This window comes from Cucurbita pepo, chromosome LG20 (genome assembly GCF_002806865.2).
Source record: "Cucurbita pepo subsp. pepo cultivar mu-cu-16 chromosome LG20, ASM280686v2, whole genome shotgun sequence".
In the NCBI taxonomy this organism is placed as follows: domain Eukaryota; kingdom Viridiplantae; phylum Streptophyta; class Magnoliopsida; order Cucurbitales; family Cucurbitaceae; genus Cucurbita; species Cucurbita pepo.
The window spans coordinates 4,632,120-4,655,516 of record NC_036657.1 but is presented as its reverse complement, the minus strand read 5'-3'; the positions used below and the strand labels follow the sequence as shown (position 1 = coordinate 4,655,516).

General features: G+C 36.9%; 2 protein-coding genes across 3 annotated transcripts; one reads left to right on the top strand and one right to left on the bottom strand.

Annotated features, from left to right (window-relative positions):
* The first annotated feature begins 9,652 nt into the window (after positions 1-9,652).
* Positions 9,653-11,007, top strand: LOC111783574 (U-box domain-containing protein 35-like). The gene is made up of 4 exons (XM_023664500.1): positions 9,653-10,224; positions 10,317-10,435; positions 10,504-10,619; positions 10,773-11,007. The coding sequence occupies exons 1-4, from the start codon at positions 9,840-9,842 to the stop codon at positions 11,005-11,007; spliced, it is 855 nt and encodes a 284-aa protein (XP_023520268.1). The 5' UTR covers positions 9,653-9,839.
* Positions 10,703-13,391, bottom strand: LOC111783110 (serine/threonine-protein kinase D6PK-like). 2 transcript variants are annotated; one of them, XM_023663995.1, is made up of 3 exons: positions 13,216-13,391; positions 12,109-13,000; positions 10,703-12,018 (listed from the first exon to the last, which is right to left on the bottom strand). In XM_023663995.1, exons 2-3 carry the CDS (start codon positions 12,894-12,896, stop codon positions 11,142-11,144), a joined length of 1,665 nt encoding a protein of 554 aa, XP_023519763.1. In that variant the 5' UTR covers positions 12,897-13,000; positions 13,216-13,391; the 3' UTR covers positions 10,703-11,141. The 2 variants fall into 2 exon arrangements, with proteins under 2 accessions (XP_023519763.1, XP_023519764.1); XM_023663996.1 differs by lacking the exon at positions 13,216-13,391 and adding an exon at positions 13,105-13,208.
* Between the last annotated feature and the right edge of the window lie 10,006 nt (positions 13,392-23,397).

Sequence of the window (23,397 nt, the reverse complement as noted above, 5' to 3'; positions counted from 1 at the left end):
CATAATCACTAGAGGCGACATGAAAGTTCTTGGAAGATTCAAGAGGGAGATGTCAAAAAACTTCAAGATGAGCGATCTCGGCATGCTCAACTACTACCTCGGCATCAAAGTGCAACAGAGTACAACCAGCATCACCATCTGTCAAGGTGCGTACGTGAAGAAGCTGCTGGACAAAGTTGGGCTAGCAGACAGTAACCCTACAATGACGCCAATGGAGGACCGGCTCCAGCTAAGGAAGGCCGGCACTATGACGGCAATTGATGCCACCAATTACCACAGCATTATCGGGAGTCTGCACTATCTGGTAAACACACGCCTTGACCTCGCTTATTCCATTGGATACATGAGTAGGTTTATAAAAGCACTTAGGGAGGAGCATCTCGTAGCTGTCAAGCGCATCCTGTGCTATGTGGCCGGAACCAGAGGCCGGGGTGTGAGATATTGTGCAGGGAGAGGAAAGGAAAAGCTTGAACTAGTCGACTACAGTGATAATGACATGGCTAGTGACATTGATGATCGTAAGAGCACCAACGGGATGATTTACTTCCTCTCAAGCGGCAAGATCTACTGGCAATCAACTAAACAAAAGGTAGTTGCTCTGTTCTCCTGCGAAGCATAGTACATAACCGCTTCGACGACAGCCACACAGGCCACACAGGGGGTCTGACTTGTTCTTCAACGATTGATGGAAGAATTCATCAGAAGAGAAGGCGATCCACCAATGCTATACGTGGACAACAAAGCTACGATCTCCCTGATAAAAAATCCAGTTTTGCACGATCGGAGCAAGCACATAAAAATCAGATTCCACTACATCCGGGAATGTGCAAATCGGGGGCGATTTCATCAAAACAGAGGAACAGCTTGGAGACATCTTCACCAAATCTTTGGCGCGGGTGAAATTTGAAGAACTACGCTCAAAGATCGGAGTTCAAACAATAAGGTAGATATACCACAAGCTTTAAGAGGAGATTGTTAGATAAATCCCTATTTTTGAGTTAAAGTCATCCTTATTTAGTTAAAGCCACACAATTAAGTTGAGTGGAATGGTCTTGGAGTGGAATAACTTGAGTTGCCACTTCTTCCCATTTTTAGCATATAATTGTTATTTAAATATGTCAATCAATGAGAAACAAATCATCAGGTCTTCAGTAGAATCGGAAATACGTCTCTCTCTCTCTCTCTCTCTCTCTCTCTCTCGCGTGTTTTTCCTGTTTTTATTTTTCCAAAAATCGGCTGTTTTTCCTCCAACAATCTCCTCACGGTAAATTGCTCAGCCAAAAGACATCAAGTCTCCGCCCTCACAAGGCCGAAAGGACGCTAGTTAAGGGTCACCACCTTGTCTGTCTGCATGTGGGGGTCACAACCTGGGCACAATCGTATCGTGAATTGTGACACTCTCCCCTACTTAATCTCTGCATCGTCCTAATGACGATCCAAACATTGGATTTGCTGCTAATTGACCTGTTAAATTTCATCGCGCCCCAGAATAAATACGGAAACATGCGCACTACTTACGGGCTATTCCACTGTCGAATCTTCTCTCGTTCTTCGAGACTCACTTCATAAGAACTAAAAAAAAAAATTGCTCAATCATTATGAGCTATCCCACTAAGGACCTAACTTTGGCCTCTTCTTAGACTCGACCTGAGACACACCAAACAAACATGAAAAAATTAGCATCGACTTTGACCTCAAACATCGTATTCTCTAAGCCGTATAGATATTTTTATCACGATATTTTCTAGTCATGGTCACATCGATTTATGGTGGCAAGGTGGACTTGTGTATCATAACATCTTCTTGTCATGGCCACAACCCTTTTCAGAAGCAAGGTCTAGAAGCTTATAACACATTACACTGCATCCAACTTTTCATCTAGGCCACCTTCATATGGAAAATGTTGCACGGATGCTTCTTTGGTCTTACTATAGTTTCGTTCTCTATGTCACTCACATCCAGCTTGATGCCCTCTATTCGAACAGATTCTAGTCTCGATAACTCTTGTGAAGTCACCCACCATAGGCACTAGATGATGGCTCAAGGAACATATGTATGATCACTTTTGAGAGCACTTCTCTCGAGTGAGCAACCCATTCTCTCGGGATCTCTCCTACTTAACTCAGTTGCCTCACTTGCAGCGACGTCATCCACCCATGTGGACTTGTGTTGTGCCCATTTTTGCACTTAGACTGCCGCATGTCTCATCTGAACCCCAACTTCTTTGCTTGCCACCATAGGAATTATTCCACTAATGCGAATGACTCTTTCAAAGGCACCCTACCTGTTACATCTTTTGATTGTCTATTTCCTAATTTTGAAACTCCCAAGCTCTTAGCAAACGAGCTTGGTTCGTACTTCATTGACGGGTAACAAGCTTATGAAGTTTTCATTACCCTTGGGTTCATATTTTTGACTGTCTTGTCCAACTTAGACACACAAAGTTTGGCTTTGATGCTAATTGTCACGGTCATATATCTTCAACCGTGTGACGTCATGATATTGACACATTCATGACAAGTCTTAAGGGGTATTCAAGCCCCATTCCTTTTTTTTTTTTTTTTCGCCCGTCTTTATGGCTTCGTCGGATCTTAGGCGAGGTTCGCCTTTGCCAGCTGAACACAACTTATGCAGAATCTAAACTTGTTCGGTCACACACGTTACCCGTATGTGCATGTTCAATTGTCTGTGACTCTAGCACACTTACCTCAACAACAAGATAAGTTATCTGGCTCGAGCTTGCCTCTTCTCTAGGCCAATGTCTCTAGTGTGAAACATCACATCTCATAATCATCTCAATTTCCAACAACATGACTCGTGTATTGTAATGCTTTCCCATGTCTCAGGACAACTCGGGCATCTTGGCTTACTCGAACATGTTTTTGGGACCAATCCATTTGTCGCTCGTCTCATTAGGACATCTAGAACATCCTTTCATCCGAGTTCTTATTTGGGTATGAACTCTTCCATGTCCATGCCATGTCATTTACGAACTCCGTATTGGATAGCAGATATACCAACCTCCGAGACATGGGCTTGGGAGCAATGTCAGCACACCCATGTCGTCCAACATTGTACTTGAAAGACCCTGTTAAGAAACTCATGGGATTTGATCTAACAAACCTATTGAAGAACAAGATCTTTAGATCTAAATTATCCAAGAACCTCAAAAAACGATAAAGAATCAACCCGAGGGAATGTTTTGGAATGGATTACCTTGATGATCATGATCAAGCGTAAAGAAAACTAATTTTTAAACTCGTGATTCGAATTACTCTACAAGATAACTTGATCAAGACTACTTGAATGACTCTAGTATGCAAATCTAAACCCAAGAAATAGAGAGGAACAAGTTTATGACTTACATAATATGCAACTTTCATTCAAAAATAAGAAGTCTTAATAAAGTAAACAAGAATGACTATAGCCTTACATGAATGAATATTTATAGCCTTGGAAATAGCACTTAAATTAACTTATGATGAATAGAAATGTTGTAATTCTCATGTCCATCACCAATAGTAAGTTAAGACCTTAAAAATAATACTCTAAAATTGAAAAATACAATAAAACTTTTCCAAATCCGATCATGTATGGTACAATCTTATTATCGATCATTAATTTTTTGTGCCATAAATAAAACACCTTATTTCATATCACTTAGAATTGGGATCCACTCTTCTACTAGGTTTTGAGTTTTACCCACTTAGAATTGGGATCAACCTTTTGAGGCCCTTTCTCCAAACATTGATCTCACTAAAAATCTTGCTCAAAATTCGTTCAAAAATCCATAAATCTTAATAAGAGGAAGTTGGCGAAGTTGATGGGTATGGTCTCGAGTCACCTAAAAAGTACACATGAGGCAGTCTCTTCAGCAAATTTAGAAAATTTAGAGCCTACATCAACAAGTCAATGGTTTATCTAACAAAATCAACAAGATCACAACTTAGAAACTAATCCGAAAAGATCAATAAATCAAAGGTCGATCTAAGAAGATCACCAAGTCCAATCGAGATCACGCGTTCGAGCTATTAAGTCAATTAATATGTGAGTTACAATCAATTAATACCAAACGTAGAAAAAATGAGAATTGTGAGTTTTAAATCTCGCCCATCTAAATATGCTTACTAGTTTGTTACACTTTATGCAAGGAATAGCAAGAAGTTAACTTGTGGGCATAGATCAGAGTTGAGCTACGCTGCAAACTTTCGACCAGTCACTGTTTACTTCACTAATATGCGCTTCACTATCATGTACGCATATTAGTTGTAATTCAATATTGAAAAGATTATAGCAGCCATTGACAAAGGATCTAGACAATGACATTTATTAATGGACCCAAGACATAGAGCAGTCTCTTGTAAAATTTAATGGAGGGTATAAGAATGAACCGAGATAAACATTAACTACAGATATTGATGGACACTCCTGAAGAGGAAGTTATTAGTGCAAGAATAAGTTACAACAAGTATTATTTCAAGTATTTCATCGGTGTAAATGGGTCAAGTCAAACCAACCCTCTCCTAAAAATTGAAGGCTCAACCTCGACCCAAACTCAAGCATATCGGTTCTTAGCCAATGGATGGGTCTGAGCTCGACTATAGCAAAGACCATAACTTCACCGAATTTTAGTCGATTTAGCTAATCCATTAGATTAGATCATTGAATATTAGTATTTTATTTTTTAATTAGTATTTAACACTTTTAAAAAATTTTATGAACTAAAAACTATGATATCTTAGTATTTTATTTTTTATTTTTTTTTAGTACAGGTCAAAATTTGAGTTTGATTCGAACATGAATCGAGATTGGACCGCTATTTTAGCGTGTTGATGAGTATGTATCGATTCCTCAACAAACAAGTGACGCTCATAAGTATGTTTTATAGAAAGTATTAATATTATTGTTGAACGTTCGTAATTTTTTCCATTTCATTCGTTCTCTTTCTGTGGAGATTTCGAGTCCTAACCCATTTCTAAAACTGTTGACCATATTTGAGTTTACGTGGGAACAAAAATTTGAACTACTAAATCGCGTGACAACAAGTAATAAATAAATTATCGATTTCACGTAAAGTTAAAATGAACTTTTTACTCAATTATTTAAGAACTACATGTTAAGTACGGATAACGTCAATAATGGGTATTATTGTTTGTTGTTGTTTAATAACAATACTAATTGTGATATAGCAGAAAGGAAACGTGAGTAACAAAATCAAATCGGATTAAGATAGTGGATAAGGGTCTGTAATCTTAGGCGGTTATATTTCTATTAATGGCTACAATATGGTTGCACAACGGGCTATATTCTGCTTAGAGTACTAGAGCATGCTAACTCCCACCTAATACTCATGCATAATAAGCTTCTACGAGCGGGTTCTTTCTCACAACTTTCTCCTGACTAACCTTGAGTTATATTAGGTTCAATATCCCTATAACTATCAAGATAAAGTTTCATATGACAATTCAAATTCGGGAAAATACAATCTGAGAGTTCAAAAAAGAAGAAGCTCAAAGAACGGGAATGTGGCTTCTATGTTTTGGGTATTAGACGTATTGTCTTTGGACAAATTAGGGACTACGACCAAAAAACTTCGTTCTTATTCCTACATCTTTGGAAAGAGATTACCATACATTTGTAGAAGGGATCGAGGCCTAACACGACTAGACACAAGTGTCCAATTGAGTTCTCAAAGGTGAGGTTCGGGAAAAGGTTCGATCCTTAAAGCTTAAATTGTCCACTATGACCAATTCATTTGTGTTTTTTTTTTTTTTTGGGAAACTTGGGGAGAATTTGCAGGATTTCATTATCGAGTAGTTTTAATCCTATTCTTGAAAAAATATGCCCTCCACACTCCATCTTTTTTTATCATGATGCATGATGATGTATGTGAGTTATATTACGATGTATGACATACTTACATGCTTAATGCATTTAATGGTCGCATGATGATTATGATGTTTTGCATGACGTTTACCTTAATATGATGACTTTTTTCATATTAAGCATGTTGCATGATGATGAGTGTCATATTGCATCATGTCGATAGTTTGACTTCCGACACAACCTTAAGAGAATGAAATATGATATTAATAAATATCTAATAAGCTTGTATTACTAAACGTAATAGAGAGATAAGACTAGGGTTGTGTCAGAAGAGACGTTAAGATGAGAACTAGAGGGATGTCACGTATGTTGTGTGTACATAAGCATAGGGATACTTCACCTATAGATGATGAGTACGAACGTGCACAATATGATAATGAGAGTGATCATGGTGAGCATGACACACTAACCTTCGGATGTCGCTATAGATACCTAGCTTGACCAGAGAGAGTCCAGGGGGTGGGCGAGCTGCCTAGAAATTCACACTCGCACGTGGGAGTTATGTGTAGGGAAGTACTACACATCCATAGTAGTCCAGACTAGAGGTCACCTCTAATATGAGATGAGATAGAGATAGATCCCTATAGCATATTTGCATGCGATTGCATTTAGCATGACCCCTATAGTGGGGTCACGAGGCCACCCCTAATATGAGATGAGATAGAGATAGGTTCCTATAGCATATTTGCATGCGATTGCATTTAGCATGACTCCTATAGTGGGGTCACGAGGCCACCCCTAATATGAGATGAGATAGAGATAGGTCCCTATAGCATATTTGCATGCGATTGCATTTAGCATGACCCCTATAGTGGGGTCACGAGGCCACCCCTAATATGAGATGAGATAGAGATAGGTTCCTATAGCATATTTGCATGCGATTGCATTTAGCATGACTCCTATAGTGGGGTCACGAGGCCACCCCTAATATGAGATGAGATAGAGATAGGTCCCTATAGCATATTTGCATGCGATTGCATTTAGCATGACCCCTATAGTGGGGTCACTTACTGAATATTCTTCGAAATACTCAGGCCGTGTGCCACATCATTTTTCAGGTAAAGGCAAGGTGCCCATGTACGGATGACCGTGGCATCGTGATCTTTTTTTTTTTTTTTGCATTTTCTCATAATATTTTCTTGAATCACGTGACACGCTGTCAGTTTCTCTAAAGTGTGAGGATTGGTGCAAGCCTGGCCAACCGCTATCAACATAATTGCCGTCAATTGCCAGCGGGTGAGGCAAAACCCAAACCCATCCAATCATTATTTGGTTCCTCAATTTTTACAAACCAATGCAAAGCCTTTGTTTTATTAGGAGAAAAGTTTATTTTTTACTCCATTTGGGATTCTTTATTTAGGAAGGGAGGACATGTCTGCATGGAGGACATGTCTGAATTTGCTGGCATTCGGTTTACGAGCCAAAAATATGCATGATTAAGACAATAAACCACGAGTTATGGTCTGCTTCGATAAATTAATTCGAATACCCATAATTGATTGTTGTGGTGTGACTATATGGATAAATATTCTATATACCATGTTAAATGATCGTTGCAGGAGCGTAATAAAGAGTTAGATTATTTCAATTTATTATGTTTTATCTTATATCTTGTGATCAGTATCATGCAGCACGATGTTGCTACCATGTGAGAACGGTTAGGGCACTTGTCAACTCACTTCTAATTGTGAACTTATCTCGAGTGATATCATGGAATTTTCAGGATATGGAATCACTCCCATATGATTGACTGTATGATGTGAGGACTAGTAAAGTTGCTAGTAGCTCTTAATAGTGAACCTGTCTCAATAGATAGGGGTCGACATTGGCACTCAGTAATTCGAGGAGCTAGTACATATTAGGTCATGTCCTGAAATCATTTAATTTGACCCATAAAATACCATGTGGTGACCATAAAGAAATAATCTTGAACTATTTCTTAGTCGTGAACTTGTCCACTGGACAAGAGCCCACATGAATATCCAGATATTACGAGGCTTATTAGGTGCTAGAGAACCAATATAGTAATTCAGTACTACCTCATATATTTATGATAGGTAGGTATACAACTTAGATACCACTTGTCATAATCGCATTTTGGTGGAAGCGCACTTGCAATTGTTTGACACTCACTTTCCAGCAATAAGTGAGTTAAGCTTATTCGTTCTTGCGTCGCCTTTGGCGAAGCGACGTATGCTCGAGCCTCTGGCCCCAGTTCAAGAAAAAAAATTTAGAAAACGGGGGCAGAGAGATTTCGAAAGAGAGTTTTGAAAGCAAGATTTGAGAAATTAAAATTAGTGTTATATGGGAATATAAGCAAAAATGTAACAACAACGGCTTACTGCATATAACTATCGGGTAGGAGAAAGTTGACAACTTCACCCTAAGATTTTATAGAGAACTCTGATGGGTAGATACGCTCTCCGAAGAGATGAATGATGAGATATCACAATATGATGGAAGTCCCTTTAGGCCAAATCATAAGAAACTATGGAAACTAGATCGAGCGAAATATGTTTATATTTACTCATAGCTTGCGAGAGCTACATGGCTATACGAGAGAGTAGTTCTAAGTCATACTTCTGTTACTCTACTATATTTTGATTATGAACATATCATCTCATCTAAACGTATCTCATCAACTTATATCCCATAAATGATATTGAAAAAATTTATCGAATCTGTTATTAGAATCAATTCGTAGTTCATAACTCAAGTCCCTCAGAAAATGAACTATTATATCTCAAACTCGTGTCGATATTATGAAAAAAAAAATCCTTAAGATGAGGAAGAAAAAATTAGATTTGGAAAGGAAAATAAAGTTGATTGGTTTTTCGGTTTGAGACATATTGACAACTCACAATTTCATGAACTGTATAGTTGCAATGCTGTCAAAAACACTTAATTCTATGCCTTATATAAATATTTTGTAACACCATTTATTTGGTAAGTCTCTAAATTTTAAAACTAACCCTAAATTCGGGTCAGTTAAACTCTTAAACAAACTCAATTCAAATAAGTTTATCTCAACTTAAACCGTAAATATTGAGTTAGGTTAAACGAGTTTTCAGATCATTAGATTGTTTTTTACGCCCTTAAAATATATATATATATATATATATATATATATATATATATATATATATATATATATATATATANATTATAATATATGAATTCTAAATATTTTAATTAATTACTTAAAAATATGAGTTCTATATATTTTAATTAATTAACTAAAAATACGAGTTCTAAGCATTTTAATTAAAATGTATAGTTAATAAAATAAAATAAAATAAAATAAAAACATATTCGGATATTCCTTTTATCAACACTTTCATATACGATATGAAGCATGCGAACCATATAAATATCATATAATATTCGTTTTATAATATGCTTTTCCTCTTATTATTTAAATCTCTCTCCCCTCACTAATAATATGTCATGCTTAATGCTCTCTTTATTTCCTATTAAATTATTATTATTATTTTTTTTTTTTGTTTAATAAATTTGACATATTCTACCTTTTTAAATTATATATAATTTTAAATTTTAGGTTAAATTGAATTTTACAGTTTTTATTTGAGTAAAAAAAAATTAAATATATTTAAATTATTTATTAGATAATTTCAAAGTTTTAAAAACTTAATAAACTCATAATTCAACGTTCTTTTCCGTTAAATTTTATTTTAAATTTATTGAAAAGGTTTATTTAATGTTGAAGATTCAGAATATGAATTAAGGTATGTCCAGATTAATTGATTTGAAGATCCGAACATGATGATCATCATCTTTGATCCAAACCAATGTACGTCAGAAACTTAAATCCCACGTTTCCCCTTGATTAATTGAATACTTCTGTAAAATCGTGTATAAATTTGACTGGAAATTTTTAGTTTTCTCGTTGTTCATGCCTTTCTGTTCTAGCTTTCCATCGACGGGGAATCAACATGTTGGGTTCGGAATCTCTGTTAGTGGATGGAGGTGTTCGTTCCGACGTTCAAGAATTGACGAGTAAGCACTACTACTTAGGCAGTGATGATTTCAAATTTCATCGAAGCTTAAGCGTGAATGAAGAGGAGAAATCCAGCGATCTGTTCGAGATCGACCTAGGGCTTGATGTGCAATCGAATCGTAAACTGGAGGATGATTGCGAAGAGAGTTGGTTCTCCTTCGATTTTCGCAAATCGAACCATTGCGTTTACGTTGGGATCGGCGATAACGCCGCTTCCAGTATGGCCGCCTTGCAATGGACTCTCGATTTCGCTGTTTTACCATCCAGTATCGTGTATTTGCTCCATGTCTCCCCCGAGATTCGCTTCGTCCCCAGCCCGTGTATGTCCTCTCTCCTTCTCTCTGTAACAGAGTTCTTGGCAGAGTAGAATCACTTTCATCTAACTAAAATTGTTGCGTGTTTCGTAATCAAGTGGGAATGCTTCCGAGGAGCCAGGTCGGTCCGAAGATAGTGGAGAAGTTCATGGCGGAAGAGAGAGCAAAGAGGAGGGAGTTTCTCCACAAATTTGTTGATACATGTTCTTCTGCTCAGGTATAGCACCAGATCACGTTTCGGTTGTTCCATTTTATGATCCAGTTTTTACAACCGAATTCTTACAGGTCAATGTGGAGGTTGTGATGATCGAGAGTGATATGGTAGCCAAGGCGATTCTTGATCTCATCTCTCTTCTCCAGATAAGGAAACTGATACTAGGGAGGAACAGCACCAAGGCCAGGTCTCTCTCTCTCTCTCTCTCTCTCTCTCTCTCTCTCTCTCTCTCTCTCTCTCTCTCTCTCTAAACAACCAAGTAATTCTCAGTTTCAAAACCTAAATGTTCAAATGTTCTTAATCTCTGTGCTGAGAGTTTGTGAATTCTGGATCATACAAGAAAATGGAGATCGAAGAGAGAAGGAATAGCCAAACAAATACTGAAAAATGCAGAAGAATTTTGTGATGTGAAAATCATATGTGAAGAAGAAGGAAAGGAATCCACCTGCCAAGTGATTGATTCATCTTCATCATCATCATCTTCTTGTTCTTCTTCTTGTTCTACAAATTTCAAGATCATGAAGAAAGAACATCGCCGCAGTGAATTCGTATCTTGGAGGTGTTTTGGTGGTTAAATCCCAATCTTCTTCTGATCCACTGACCTTATGTGAACTATTCTCAAGCTTTAGATGACAAAAAGTACAAACCATTACTTCTGCAAACTGAAAATTGAAATTGTTGACAGGCAAGAACAAGTATTGTCTCGTTACTAAAAGAAATCAAACTCCAGATAATTATCAGATGATTTGGAGTCAGGGCCAGGTCTAGCCATTACAGTTTTTCCACTGACTGGAGGTGTTGGTGAGGGTATCCGCTCGATCTCGACAGGCTTTGGTACTTCCGGTGGCGAAGCGCATCGTATCAATGCCCAGTTGACACCTTCAAAGAAGGGGTGTTGTTTGATCTCAGTTGCTCCTCGTTTGTAAGCTAATCTATGCTGTGGTTCCTTGACAAGCAATCCCCTGATGAGATCTCTCGCAGCGAAACTAACAACTGGTGATTCAGGGAACCGTAAAGGCTGACCGACGACGTTGAACAACGTCGCTCGATTCCCAGATCCCTTAAAAGGAGTTTTACCAAACAACAGTTCATATAGAAAGATCCCAAATGTCCACCAGTCAACAGCACTTCCATGACCTTCGCCTTTAATGATCTCGGGCGCCAAGTACTCGTGTGTACCAACGAACGACATTGACCTTGCCTCCGTAGGCTCTGCAACGAGCTCTGGCAATGGCGTTACCTGGTTTCCTATTTCAATCTTGGGTTTCCTATCCTTCTTTGACTTGCTAGAGAAAAGCCTGGGAGAGAAGCACATGGTGGGAACTACACAGGATGGCTGAATGCAGGAAGGTTGGATACAAGCCGGTTGAGCACAATAAACTGAATTCTTTCTCAACGCCTCGGACTCCGAACACGAGCCCTTAACCAAGGTTGGACTAACAGCACATCTTAAGGAAAGATCAAAATCTGAAAGCATTATGTGTCCATCCTCCCTCACGAGAACATTCTCGGGCTTGAGGTCCCGGTATACGATCCCGAGCATGTGAAGATACTCAAGTGCTAGGAGGACCTCTGCTACATAAAATCTGCATCAAAAACCATATGCTTATTATAAGCTTTATGCAGGCAAAGAAACATGAATGTATAGTGATTAAGTTCGAGGGCGACGAACATACTTCACGGCCTGTTCGGGAAAATGCTTCCCGGGCTGTCTCTGCCTTAGAGTGTGCAAGTCTCCCCCAGGGCAGAACTCCATCACCAAGCATGAGAACTTATCAGTTTCGAAATGAGTATACAATGTAGGCAGGAATGGATGATCAAGAGATTGCAGTATTTCTCGTTCGGTCTGAGCACGAAGCAACTTCTTTCGACTCGCTAGAGACCCTTTATCCATGACCTTCATTGCAAAGTAACATTTAGTACCGCTCAACTCCGACAAGTAGACGCTTCCGATATCGCCACAACCTAGTCTCTTCAACAGTCTAAAATGGCCTAATCCCAAAATCCCATCCCTTACACGGACAGCTTGGATGGCCTCCCATCTCAAGTCATTCGACTTGTGAGGCTTACTGATGCTACTACTAAAGCTGCTACAGCTGCTTTCATCGCTGATATCGCTGCTCGTGCTACCCCGACACACGCTGCTCTTCCCACTCTCAACCATCTCCACACAGTTACTAATCTTACCACTTCCACTGCTCTTAGCAACACTGTTTGTATCCTTCCCACTCTCACATTCTGATGTCTTCTTTTCAGGTTCCACAGAGTCCTCTGCTACACCCCGAGTCCCGGTAAGCGCAGGATCTCGCTGGGTCAATGTGATCTCTTTGGTGCTTGATGAATCACTCAAAGTACACTGATTCAAGGATCTCTGCGTGGAGTTCAATACATCTCCAGAGATAACTGGCTCAGTTAAGGACTTTGGATCAGTTGCAGAAGGCTTGGAAGCCGTTTTTGGGGCCATTAGAGGTAAGAAAGAGTTGGATTAAAGCAAATCAGATTTGAGAAAATTCATCGAGCAGCACACAATATGAAGAACACTCCTGCCTTCGAATCATGACCTGAAAACTGCATCAAAATGAAATATATATATATATAGATGAAACAACATAGAAGAAACAGAAGATTGAAAGGGTAACAAAGAAACCCCAGATCTTGAAATGGAAACCCACAAGCTTCTTATTCAGTGGAAGGAACAGATCCATGGGGGGGGAAAACGCAACCCCAGAAGCAAAAACCAGAAGAAATGAAAGAAGAGCAAGATGAAAGGAGGAAAAGCATACCTAAAATGAAGGGGAAAGGGGGTTGGGGTTGGGTTTGGTTTGGTTTTGGTGGTGTGCGTGACAGTGGAAAAGGGGGATGAGAGAAAAGAAGAAGGGTCAAAGGGGTATAATAAAGGAAGGCCCTTTTTCACAAAACAATAATTTTGCATCGGTATTTTGTCCCGGAACCAAAGGGGTCCGAATCACCAAACGACTGCTGTCCACCACCTGTCTGCCCTGCCCTGCCCTGCCCTTGCCCTTTTTTCCTTTTTTCTTTTTTTTTTTTTTTTTTTTTTTTTTTNTAATTTCATCTTAATTTGTGTATAAAGAGATATGGGCAGCATAAAGGTCTTTTATCCAACAACTTGCTAACTAAAATAAAATGAATAATTAATAATAAAAGGAGGAAGAAGAAAGCCTCTTTTTAGCTTGCCTTTTTTGTTACAACTTACTTTTTAGTACAATATCATTCATTGGTTTATAATATCATCGTAAATGATGAGTGTTAAGGTTAATTTGTGCAAAATTTGGTGTGTATATTCAATCATCTATAATTCTATTTGACTTGCCTCTACACTAGGTTAAGTTATATGGCTAAGTTATATGGCTCGATCTTCCCTCTACTTGGGGTTAAGGTCTCTCACATGCATCGTCAGAACTCCTCTTGTCATTTTGGTTCCCTGTTAACACGACTAATATATTTTGATGTCATCTCAGATCTCGGGATGTCATCAACTATTGAAGCTTACTCAGACATGTTTATCGAGAATGAACCCATGTGTCCTACATATCAATTCGAGTTTTATCAAGGCAAAGACCCCTTCATGTCTATGATAAATCATTTAGGGATAATGTACTAGATAGCAGGTCCAGTCCATATTTCAATCTTCTACACATGAGTTGGAGCATAATGTCAGCACCCAACAGTGTCCTTAAAAAACTCATTTCAAAAGAAGTCGCTTGAAACACTCGTCTTACAACATTCACCCTTACTCTGACATATGTATGTGTCACAAGGTAACTCACTTAGGCGGACATAAGATAACTCACATAGACCACGAGCCCAAGACACAAGATAACCCACTTACGCCACAGAGCCCAAGACGGGTGGTTGTGACATGGGTGATGAGCGATATCTTCCACTCCATCTCTTCAAACATTTGGGATCCATTCAACAACCTCCCATTTCATGCTCACATTCATTTACTTTTTCCAACACGTGAATACCTTTAATTTTTTATAAATGTACAAACACAAACTATAAAAAAAAAAAAAAAAAAAAAAAAAAAAAAAAAAAAAAAAAAAAAAAAAAAAAAANCAATGTCCAAAAATACTCTCAAAGAATATAGAAAAATTCAACACCATAAGTCAATTTCTTGGTTTGGTTGGAAAAAAACAAATTTGAAAATTACATAGATGCCCTTCATTTTTATTTCAAATTGATATTCTCATAAAAAAGAAGCGTATACGATCGGTTCAATTTTGAAATAAGTAAACAACAATGTCTTAGTTTGCAAGAATTACGGTATGATATTGTCCGACTCCTTTCTCTGGAGCCCTCGAACAAAGTACCCTCTTTGTTTGACACTGTAGTCACTTTTGACTGCACCTTTAAGTCTCACAAGTCTTTATTCGGCTCAAAATGATACGGAGATGCAACTAGTCGTCAAGTCTTCTTATCCGGAGTTGTATGCTATTTAAGTCGTTGTGTTATCTTTATCCGGAGTTGTATGCTATTTAAGTCGTTGTGTTATCTTTCTCGCTTATAACCTAAAACATTGCTTTAAAACCTTCTTTCAATTTTTCTTTCAAACCTCTCTCTTTTCAAGAATATCTCTACCCGAATTTCTAAAACCTTCTTCTCAAAACCTAAATGAGTCAACTTCTTAGTGTAACAACTCTAAAACTAATCACGGATCGTTATTAATTGACGTTGAATTTAAAAAAAAAAAAAATCGATAATTTTGATCCATTTAAAACGTGCATGCATTAAATACATTTCCAGATAAGCGTTTATTCAAAAGACATTAGGGGACCTCGTTTACAAAACGTAGCATTAAAACAAGTACATGGAAATCATCAGAAGTCAGAAATTAAGATTTGGATCTATCTCGACCCCTGTAACCCCATAGCTCGTCCAAACCCTTGCCTCAACCGTGCAACTTAGTTTCCATCTAAAAATGATAAGATAGTAGGGACGAGTATAAAAATAACCGAAAAATAGTTTACTTGCAAGCTCTAACTTCATTTTTAAGTGTTATGTCATTAATTTTCATTAAATCATTTATGTCTTATTACATAACATGATGTTGCATTTTTAATTCATAGGCTTTCCTCGACTAAATATAAGCTTTACTAGCTCACCCAAGCTCAACTTAAAGTTTCGGTTTTACAATTTCATAGCTTCTTATTATTCAACCTATTTGAGCTTTTATTAGTTTATTGATTCTCGTTGTTTGGCCCTCGAAGCTCATTTACCTCATTGAGATTATTAGTCCCTCAATCATAATCAACTTGTACATCGTAGGTGCTTAAAGCACAACCTCATCATGGTTCCAACTCATAATCTCATATTTTCATCAATCGAGACAGGTTCTATGCAGTCCCTAGCTCTCATCTAAACAAGTTTACACCTAAGGAATAAAGATCTCATCGTGGCTACAACTCATAATCTCATACTGTTGTTACGTACACAATCAATCGAGACAGGTCCTATGCAGTCTCTGGCCCTCATCTAAACAAGCTTACAACTAAGGAATAGAGATCACCTAATCGCCCCCACACAGTACTTATATGGAACTAAAAGGTTCATTCATCACAAGGCTCGGCCCCATTCATACCAACTCATAATCATAAAGATATAAATACAAATCCCACCGAGATAGATTCCCTATTAAAGGTTAACTCGCAACCCTCTAATAGTCCTCACATTATAGCGAGCTACTAAAAGCACTATGTCGACTTTTATCAATCGAGACAAGTTCACAAATAAGAATTAGTTGGTGAACCACTAAGCGTCTCCATGTAGCAACATGTTCACATCAAGCATAACTCACATAATCAAATAGAGAAACAGTAAATCAACTTAATCATGGACCCCTAACATGCTCGTAATCTATTCAATGTCACATAATATTCAATAAAGCAATAAAGACAACATTCATGCTCAATTATATACTACAAGCAATACACAAACTCGATTTGATTAGATCGACTTAACCAGTCCAACTAAGTTGGATTGAACCGAACCTACTAGACTGGTTGTCTCCTACCTCAAGTTTCGGTCGCTTGCATTCTCTCATCTAGTTGTTTGCCCCATTTCTAAGCCTTCAATTATTGCTTCAATATTTTTCAAATTCTTCTACAAAGTCGTACGTATTCTTAGAACGAACCTAAATGGTCAATAAATAAAAAAAAATCATCAATAAACGAGAAGAAATCAAATGTAGAAGCTTCGAAAAATCAAATCCTTAACCTAATTCCTATGAGATCGTATCTTATCTGAATGTTCTGAATAGATCTTGATCTCTTCACTGTTGAGATTTATGCCTTCGAGTCTCGTAATTAATTAATTAATTTAATAATTTAATATTATCATTGGTATGAATAATTCAAGATTATTAGTATAATTTTGAACAATGGAGTCTCCCTCCCTTGCGGGTTTGAGAGAGACTTAGTTTATGATTAGGCCAAGGTAAGATGAAAGTAACGTTTAAGCCGCCCAGATAAGATTTAAAGAATCTAAGAAAAGAAATGAAGGGATTCAATCAAGGACATGGGTCCTAAGAAAGTAACTTCAGTAATTATCGGGAATCAAGACCTTTGGAAAAGGATCGGAAAGGAAAAAAAAAACATAAAAGGCGAAAATGTCCTTTTTCTAATTTTAAGAAACTTCTAGGATTTTTAACTCCTTCTTGCAAAAGAATTTCAAGATGATCCATAAGGGAAATATGACCAACAAATGGTAAAAGAAGTTTCATATATATATATATATATATATATATATATATATATATTTTTTGGATTATAAAAAAAAAATACTAAAATATTTTTTAAAAAATGGCAAATTACTAAAATACCCTTGAAATTCAAAAAAAAATTACGAAAATGCCACGGATCAAAAAACAATATTGCGCGACAATGAGTATCCTATAGAAAATTCCTCATATCTTCATTTTCTGTTGTTGGATGTTTGCCAAATCTGAGTATGTTCTAGAGGAAGTAATCTCATCCTATTCAACTACAAGAATTCAAAATGGAGAATAGTTGCCGAGTGATCCGAGAAGATATTTATAACAAAAATTTGTAAAATTTAACCTTAAATTAATAAAGAGGTTTTAATGTTGATTTAAGCTCCCTCTATAAATACTAAAGTAGGGGCTATCATTTGGAGCAAGAATCTAGCTAAGTCGATCATTCAATTGGGAGTTATAGCCTCTAAGATTTTGAGTTTCTTATTCTCGAATTTCTTCCAGATTCGAGAGGCATAGTCCGCTATTTCCCTTCAAACTTGCTCCTACACCTTCTAAACAAGATTACCGACAAGTTTGATGAAGGAAATGAGTGTTGAAGGAGCCTCAAACACTTATTTCCAATCCAAGACCACACACAAAGTCGTCAAGAAAAACCTATCTCATTCAGTTTCTACACCTCTAATGAACATTTCCATAGAAGAACACGAAGGTTAACAAGTCTTAGAGCGTGTCCAAATGAAGAAAATTATTTTCGGGTAAGATTTGGGGGTAATGATTGAACTCTTACTAATAGTCCATTTCTTCAAAATTGAGCCTTTCTTTAGTTTTAGAGGATTACGATGAGTACTTTTGATAAATAAATCGGGGGCTAATACGTCCTAGATCAGGCTGCCCAAGAAAGGACCTTTGCGCTTCTCAATAAGTTTACAGACCGAGGATGAATTCCAAAAATTAAGATAAAATGCTTAACTCCAAAACAAATTCTTTAGCTAGAGGGAAGTACAAGAAAGAATTTTCCCGAAGAAATTAGGTCTTGAAAAGCTCTAGAATCGGCTGGCCAAAGAAAAAATCTTCTGGTTTGAATTCCGACTTGGATAAGTTTTGTGATGAATTTTTGAGTTATATAACTCATTCTACCATCCACGAGAAAGTATTAAATTAATCCCTAGCTTTTCCCTATAACACTACCTTTAAGTTTTATGAAGAAGGTGAGGGAAGAAACGTTTGAATCAGAGCTAGACAGGCAGATTTTCAAGCGACGACGCAATGGCCCGAATCAGTATTATGGAAGAAGAAGAAGAAAGGGAAAAAAAAAAAAAAAAAAAAAANTTGGAAGACGGGTAGAAAGAGAAAACAAAATCCGCTCCAAATAGTAGTTTGACGTTTTTTTCTCACTATTGTTGATGGTTTTACTGTACTCTACAACAAAATGGAGGCAATTCCTTCCGTTTTCTTCTCCAACTTTGACATTAGCTCCTTCAACTTCCATTTTACCACTCCATGATTCATCTTACTCAAACATTCATTTTCCTCCTATTTCGTCATCTCAGATTCACCCACTAATTCTAATTCTATCTCACTTGATACATCAGTTCTACTCGAACCAAATAATCTCCCACTTGGCATAATGCTTATGAGATGTCTTCTGCAGCCAATCATTTAAACTCTAGCTCAAGTCCCAACATTGGCACCCAGGTATCCTCTTCATCATTACCTTTCGCTCTCCCATTTTTTCCTACTCAACATGTTTTTCTAGCTCTTATACAGTTCACGTAGAACCTAATACCTATGATGAGGCAGTTAGCGGCCCATTCTGGCATCATGGTATGAATGCTAAAATTGTAGCTTTTGAACGTAATCATACTTGGTCTCTTGTTCCTCTACCACCTGGCCATGAAGCTATTGGCTGTCGTTGGGTATACAAGATTAAATACAACTCTGATGGTTCTGTTGAATATTATAAAGCATGACTGGTAGCAAAGGGATACACTCAGGTCGTAGGTATTGATTATAAAAAGACATTTTCTCCTACAGAGAAACTTACTACACTTTGTTGCTTACTCACTATTGCTGCTGCTCGAAAATGATTCATTCATTAGTTGGATGTTCAAAATGTCTTTCTCCATGGTAATCTTGTAACAACGCTAAATTTCTACATACTCAGGTTTGCTACTAATGTCTCATACTATCTCTTAAATGCGAAATATAACTATTAAATGCTCGTCATAAATAGCGAAAAAATTAAAAACCTTCAAAACACTTCAAACTTATAGAAAACACTACCGGACTCGCATGTTTCAAAACATAACGCTGGAATTCAAAATTAAAATAAAAGCAATTACAAATGAAATAATTTAAATAATGAAATGCAAACATCTTATTCTAACCTAAGACTAGGAATTTAAATATGCATCTACCCTATGCACGTGCCACAGTCTCTGATTATGATGTCGCCGTCAACCGTACATGGGTGCCTTGCCTTTACCTGAAAAATAATATGACATACGGTGTGAGCAAGTGACCCCATTATAGGGGCCATGCTAATGTAATCACATGTAATCATGATTTAGGGACCTATCTCTTGCTCATCTAGGGGTGGCCTCTAGTCGGAAAAATTGGATGTGTAGTACTTCCCTACACACGACCCACACGTGCGAGTGTGAATCTCCAAGGCGCTCACACACCCCCTGGACCCTCTGGTCAATCTAATATGTAGCAATGGCTGGAGGTCAGCGGAACCCCATAGTGTCATGCTCCCCATGAACACCTTGCTCGTCATATTGTGCACGTCCCACTCATCATCTCTAGGGGAAGTATCCCTATGCTATGAACATATAATATGCATGAGGTCCCTCTAAATCCATCATATGATCTCTTCTGACACAACCCTCTAGTCTGATCTCTTTGTTACACTAACTAACACATGCTCGTTGGTTAATAATTATATTAACATCGTTCTCATGCTCTTAGGGTTGTGTCCTAGGTTGATCTAACGACATGATGCAACATGACATTCATTATCATATAGCATGCTCAATATGGAAACATCATCATACTCATCATAATGCCATCAAGTGCATCAAACATATCATGTACGTCATGCATCGAAACATAAATCATGTACATATCACATGCATTACAGCTCAAACATCATACTCATACATCAACTCATTCATCATCATATACTAGTATGTGGCATCATACGACGCTGCTCATACAACATCATAACTCATGCATCATCATAACTCATACGTTATCATATACTAGTATACAGTATCATACGATACCGTTCATATATCATCATATACTAGTATATGGTTGTATTGCTAAGAGGCTTTCCTTGTTTTTCACTGCAAGGAAAGTCTCTTTCTTTTTCTTTCTTTCTATCATATGATACCATTCATACATCATCATATACTAGTATACGGCATCATACGATACTGATCATACATCATCATAACTCATACATCACCATAGCTCATACATCATAATTGTAACTCATACAATTTCTAGTCTATCCTATAGTAAGGCCACTAACTTGGTTGGCCTTAGCTGAAGTATTTCCTAATTTAATTAACGTAAGCTCTTGTTCCTCGAGAGCTACTCCAAAGGTTGCTAGGGTTTGTTTCCTATTACACCGTTCGTCACATTTTGTTAATATTTCACAATTAAACTAATAATCCAATTAATAATGTGAAATACGGCTCTAAAACGACCACAATTACCTTAATCGGGGTCGAAAATAGGTTCAGGAGGGTTGGAATGGTGGAAACTGGGTTAAAAATTGAAAGTCGATGGTGACTACAGCGACCACCACGACGGATCTCGTTTCTAAAAAAATATGATTTCGAACTCCTTCTCCGACGGTGACTACGACGACCACCACGGCGTCGATCTGCTCTAAGTGGATGTTCTAAGGCCAGTGAGGGTTTTTCCTAGTTGGTTTACTTGGTATTAGGGTCGGAATGGAGGTTTCAACGTCGCTAGAAAAGATCTTCGTTCCTCCCTCTCTCTTATGTTTCTTTGTTGCAGGTGTTTCTAGGGAGCTTCAAGGCATTGGCTGAGGATCGTCCTCGAAAGTCTCAATTTATGCATGAACCAAGCAAACCACGTTGGGAGATTCAATTAAGATTACAAAGCATATTCTGATTGGGGTGGTTGTCGAACTACCAGATGGTCTATTTCTGGGTTATGCATCTTGTGAAATTCAATTATTTCATGTAAGTCTAAATAAACAAATCAATGTGCCCAAAATATCACCAGAATCAGCATGATATAAAGCTATGACAAATACTTGTTTAGAGTTAACTTGGCTGAAATACATTCTTCAAGACTTGAAAGTTCTGCTGTTCGAATCAGTATTGTTGTATTGTGATAATCAAGCAGCATTACATATAACAATCAATCCAGTTTTCCACGAACGTACGAAGCACATCAAACTATGTTATGTTTCAACTAAAATACAATTGACAGATGTTTTCCCTGAAACTTGGGAAGACACTAATATACTAATAACTTCTCTCCCATATATATATATATATATATATATAAATTTAAATATCATACTCATGAAAACCTTAGTCCAAAATATTTAGAGAATTAAACTTTTAGTTAATTAGGATGTAATTATATTTGAATAAAATATTGGCAAAAATGAGGAAACAAAGTTGCTCCACTACAATCCTTTTTATAGTATAGATTAATTGATGTGTATAATAGTTTATAAAATATAAATTGAAATATGCATTACATGGAAATGATTTGATTTGATGCTTACAAACACTCCAAAATCTTTTATATTAAATAATTGAATTATCCTTTTTTTTTTTCGTAAGTGAAAGTACTTTTCTTTATCCACTAAATAAAATAAAAAAAAGTACTTTTCTTTCCGATTGGAGAAAAATAAATAAATAAATAAATCTTGAAAGTCATAGTACCCTTTCCTAATTAAAAAGAAAAGAAATTAAAATACCATTTTCACTCGTTTAATTTTAATTACTACATTATAAGCACGTTTAATAAATTTGAACTTTGGTTTTGAAAGTTAAAATTTACTTAAATTGATTAAATAATTCATTGTAATTTTCTTTCTTTTAGTGAATAGTAAAATTGAAAAAGTATATCGTATTATTGATTTCTTTTCAAAATTTTAAAATGAAGTTTTGATTTTTTAATTATTATTATTTAAAAATTAATAACAAAGGTTAAAATAGTCATTTTATCATTGAAAATTAAGAGACTAAAATAAAGGTATATATATAATAAATAAAAAACAAAATCCCCTAAGAGAGGAGAATGTGTAAAAATTGTAGAGTGTAATGATGGATAATATACTTTTTTAATGGATAGAAAGAAAAAAAAAAACATATAATCAAATTACCTTTTTGTCCCCAAAAGTAAGAAAGAGAATAAATAAAAATAAAAATAAAAATAAAACAATAAGGACCAAACTAACCTTTTCATGAAAAGTACAAGACAAAAGTGAACATTTAAAAGATGAAAGGCAAAAATATTTTTTTTTAAACTAAATGGTTTAAAATAAAAAATAAATAAATATATTTTTCAGAAGAAAAGATAAAGAACGTTTAACTGAAATAACAACCCGCACACAAAGGCCTGTAATTTCTTACACATAAGCAAATGGGTAGACTGAAAGATGCGATATTACCATTGAATGTGAAAAATAACGTCATATTCATATTCATTGAATGAATGGATAACTCAAGAAAAGAAAAGAAAGGAAGGCGTTAAAGAGTGGTGGTCCGGGATAATTGAAAATTAGGTAGGTGGGGGTTGGGGATAATAGGTGTATGGATTGGCGTAATTGGTTGAAGTGTAGAATTAAGGTTGAATTGGATGGATGTGTTGGGGGAGGGAGAAGGCAAAGCAGGCCCCCATGGCCCCCCCAATGGCCCCCCCAATGGCCCCCCCAATGGCCCCCCCATGGCCCCTCATGGCCCCTCCTCTTGATAGCCATTAGCATCCGCTTGTTGATAGGACAGGGCGCTGAGGGCGCTGAGGGCGCTGAGGGCAGGGCCATCCCCCATTTGGATCACATGTGCATCACAGAGATTTCAATAAAGGAACTTACCTTTTTCAGCTTTCAAATTATATAATTTGTCACTCAATTTTTTAGTCAACAACCCAACCCATAAAGGAAATGCTTAGCTATCCTATTTAAGAGATTTTTGGGTTCGGGCCGAAGAAGCAATGTCACTCGATCATTATC

Excerpts from the sequence above, each read along its gene's own strand:
- LOC111783574 (XM_023664500.1), top strand. The coding sequence starts at position 9,840 with ATGTTGGGTTCGGAATCTCTGTTAGTGGATGGAGGTGTTCGTTCCGAC. Across the intron at positions 10,225-10,316 it reads TCGCTTCGTCCCCAGCCCGT|TGGGAATGCTTCCGAGGAGC; the intron begins GTATGTCCTCTC and ends TTCGTAATCAAG. Across the intron at positions 10,620-10,772 it reads AGGAACAGCACCAAGGCCAG|AAAATGGAGATCGAAGAGAG; the intron begins GTCTCTCTCTCT and ends GGATCATACAAG.
- LOC111783110 (XM_023663995.1), bottom strand. The coding sequence starts at position 12,896 with ATGGCCCCAAAAACGGCTTCCAAGCCTTCTGCAACTGATCCAAAGTCC. Across the intron at positions 12,019-12,108 it reads TTTCCCGAACAGGCCGTGAA|ATTTTATGTAGCAGAGGTCC; the intron begins GTATGTTCGTCG and ends TTTTTGATGCAG.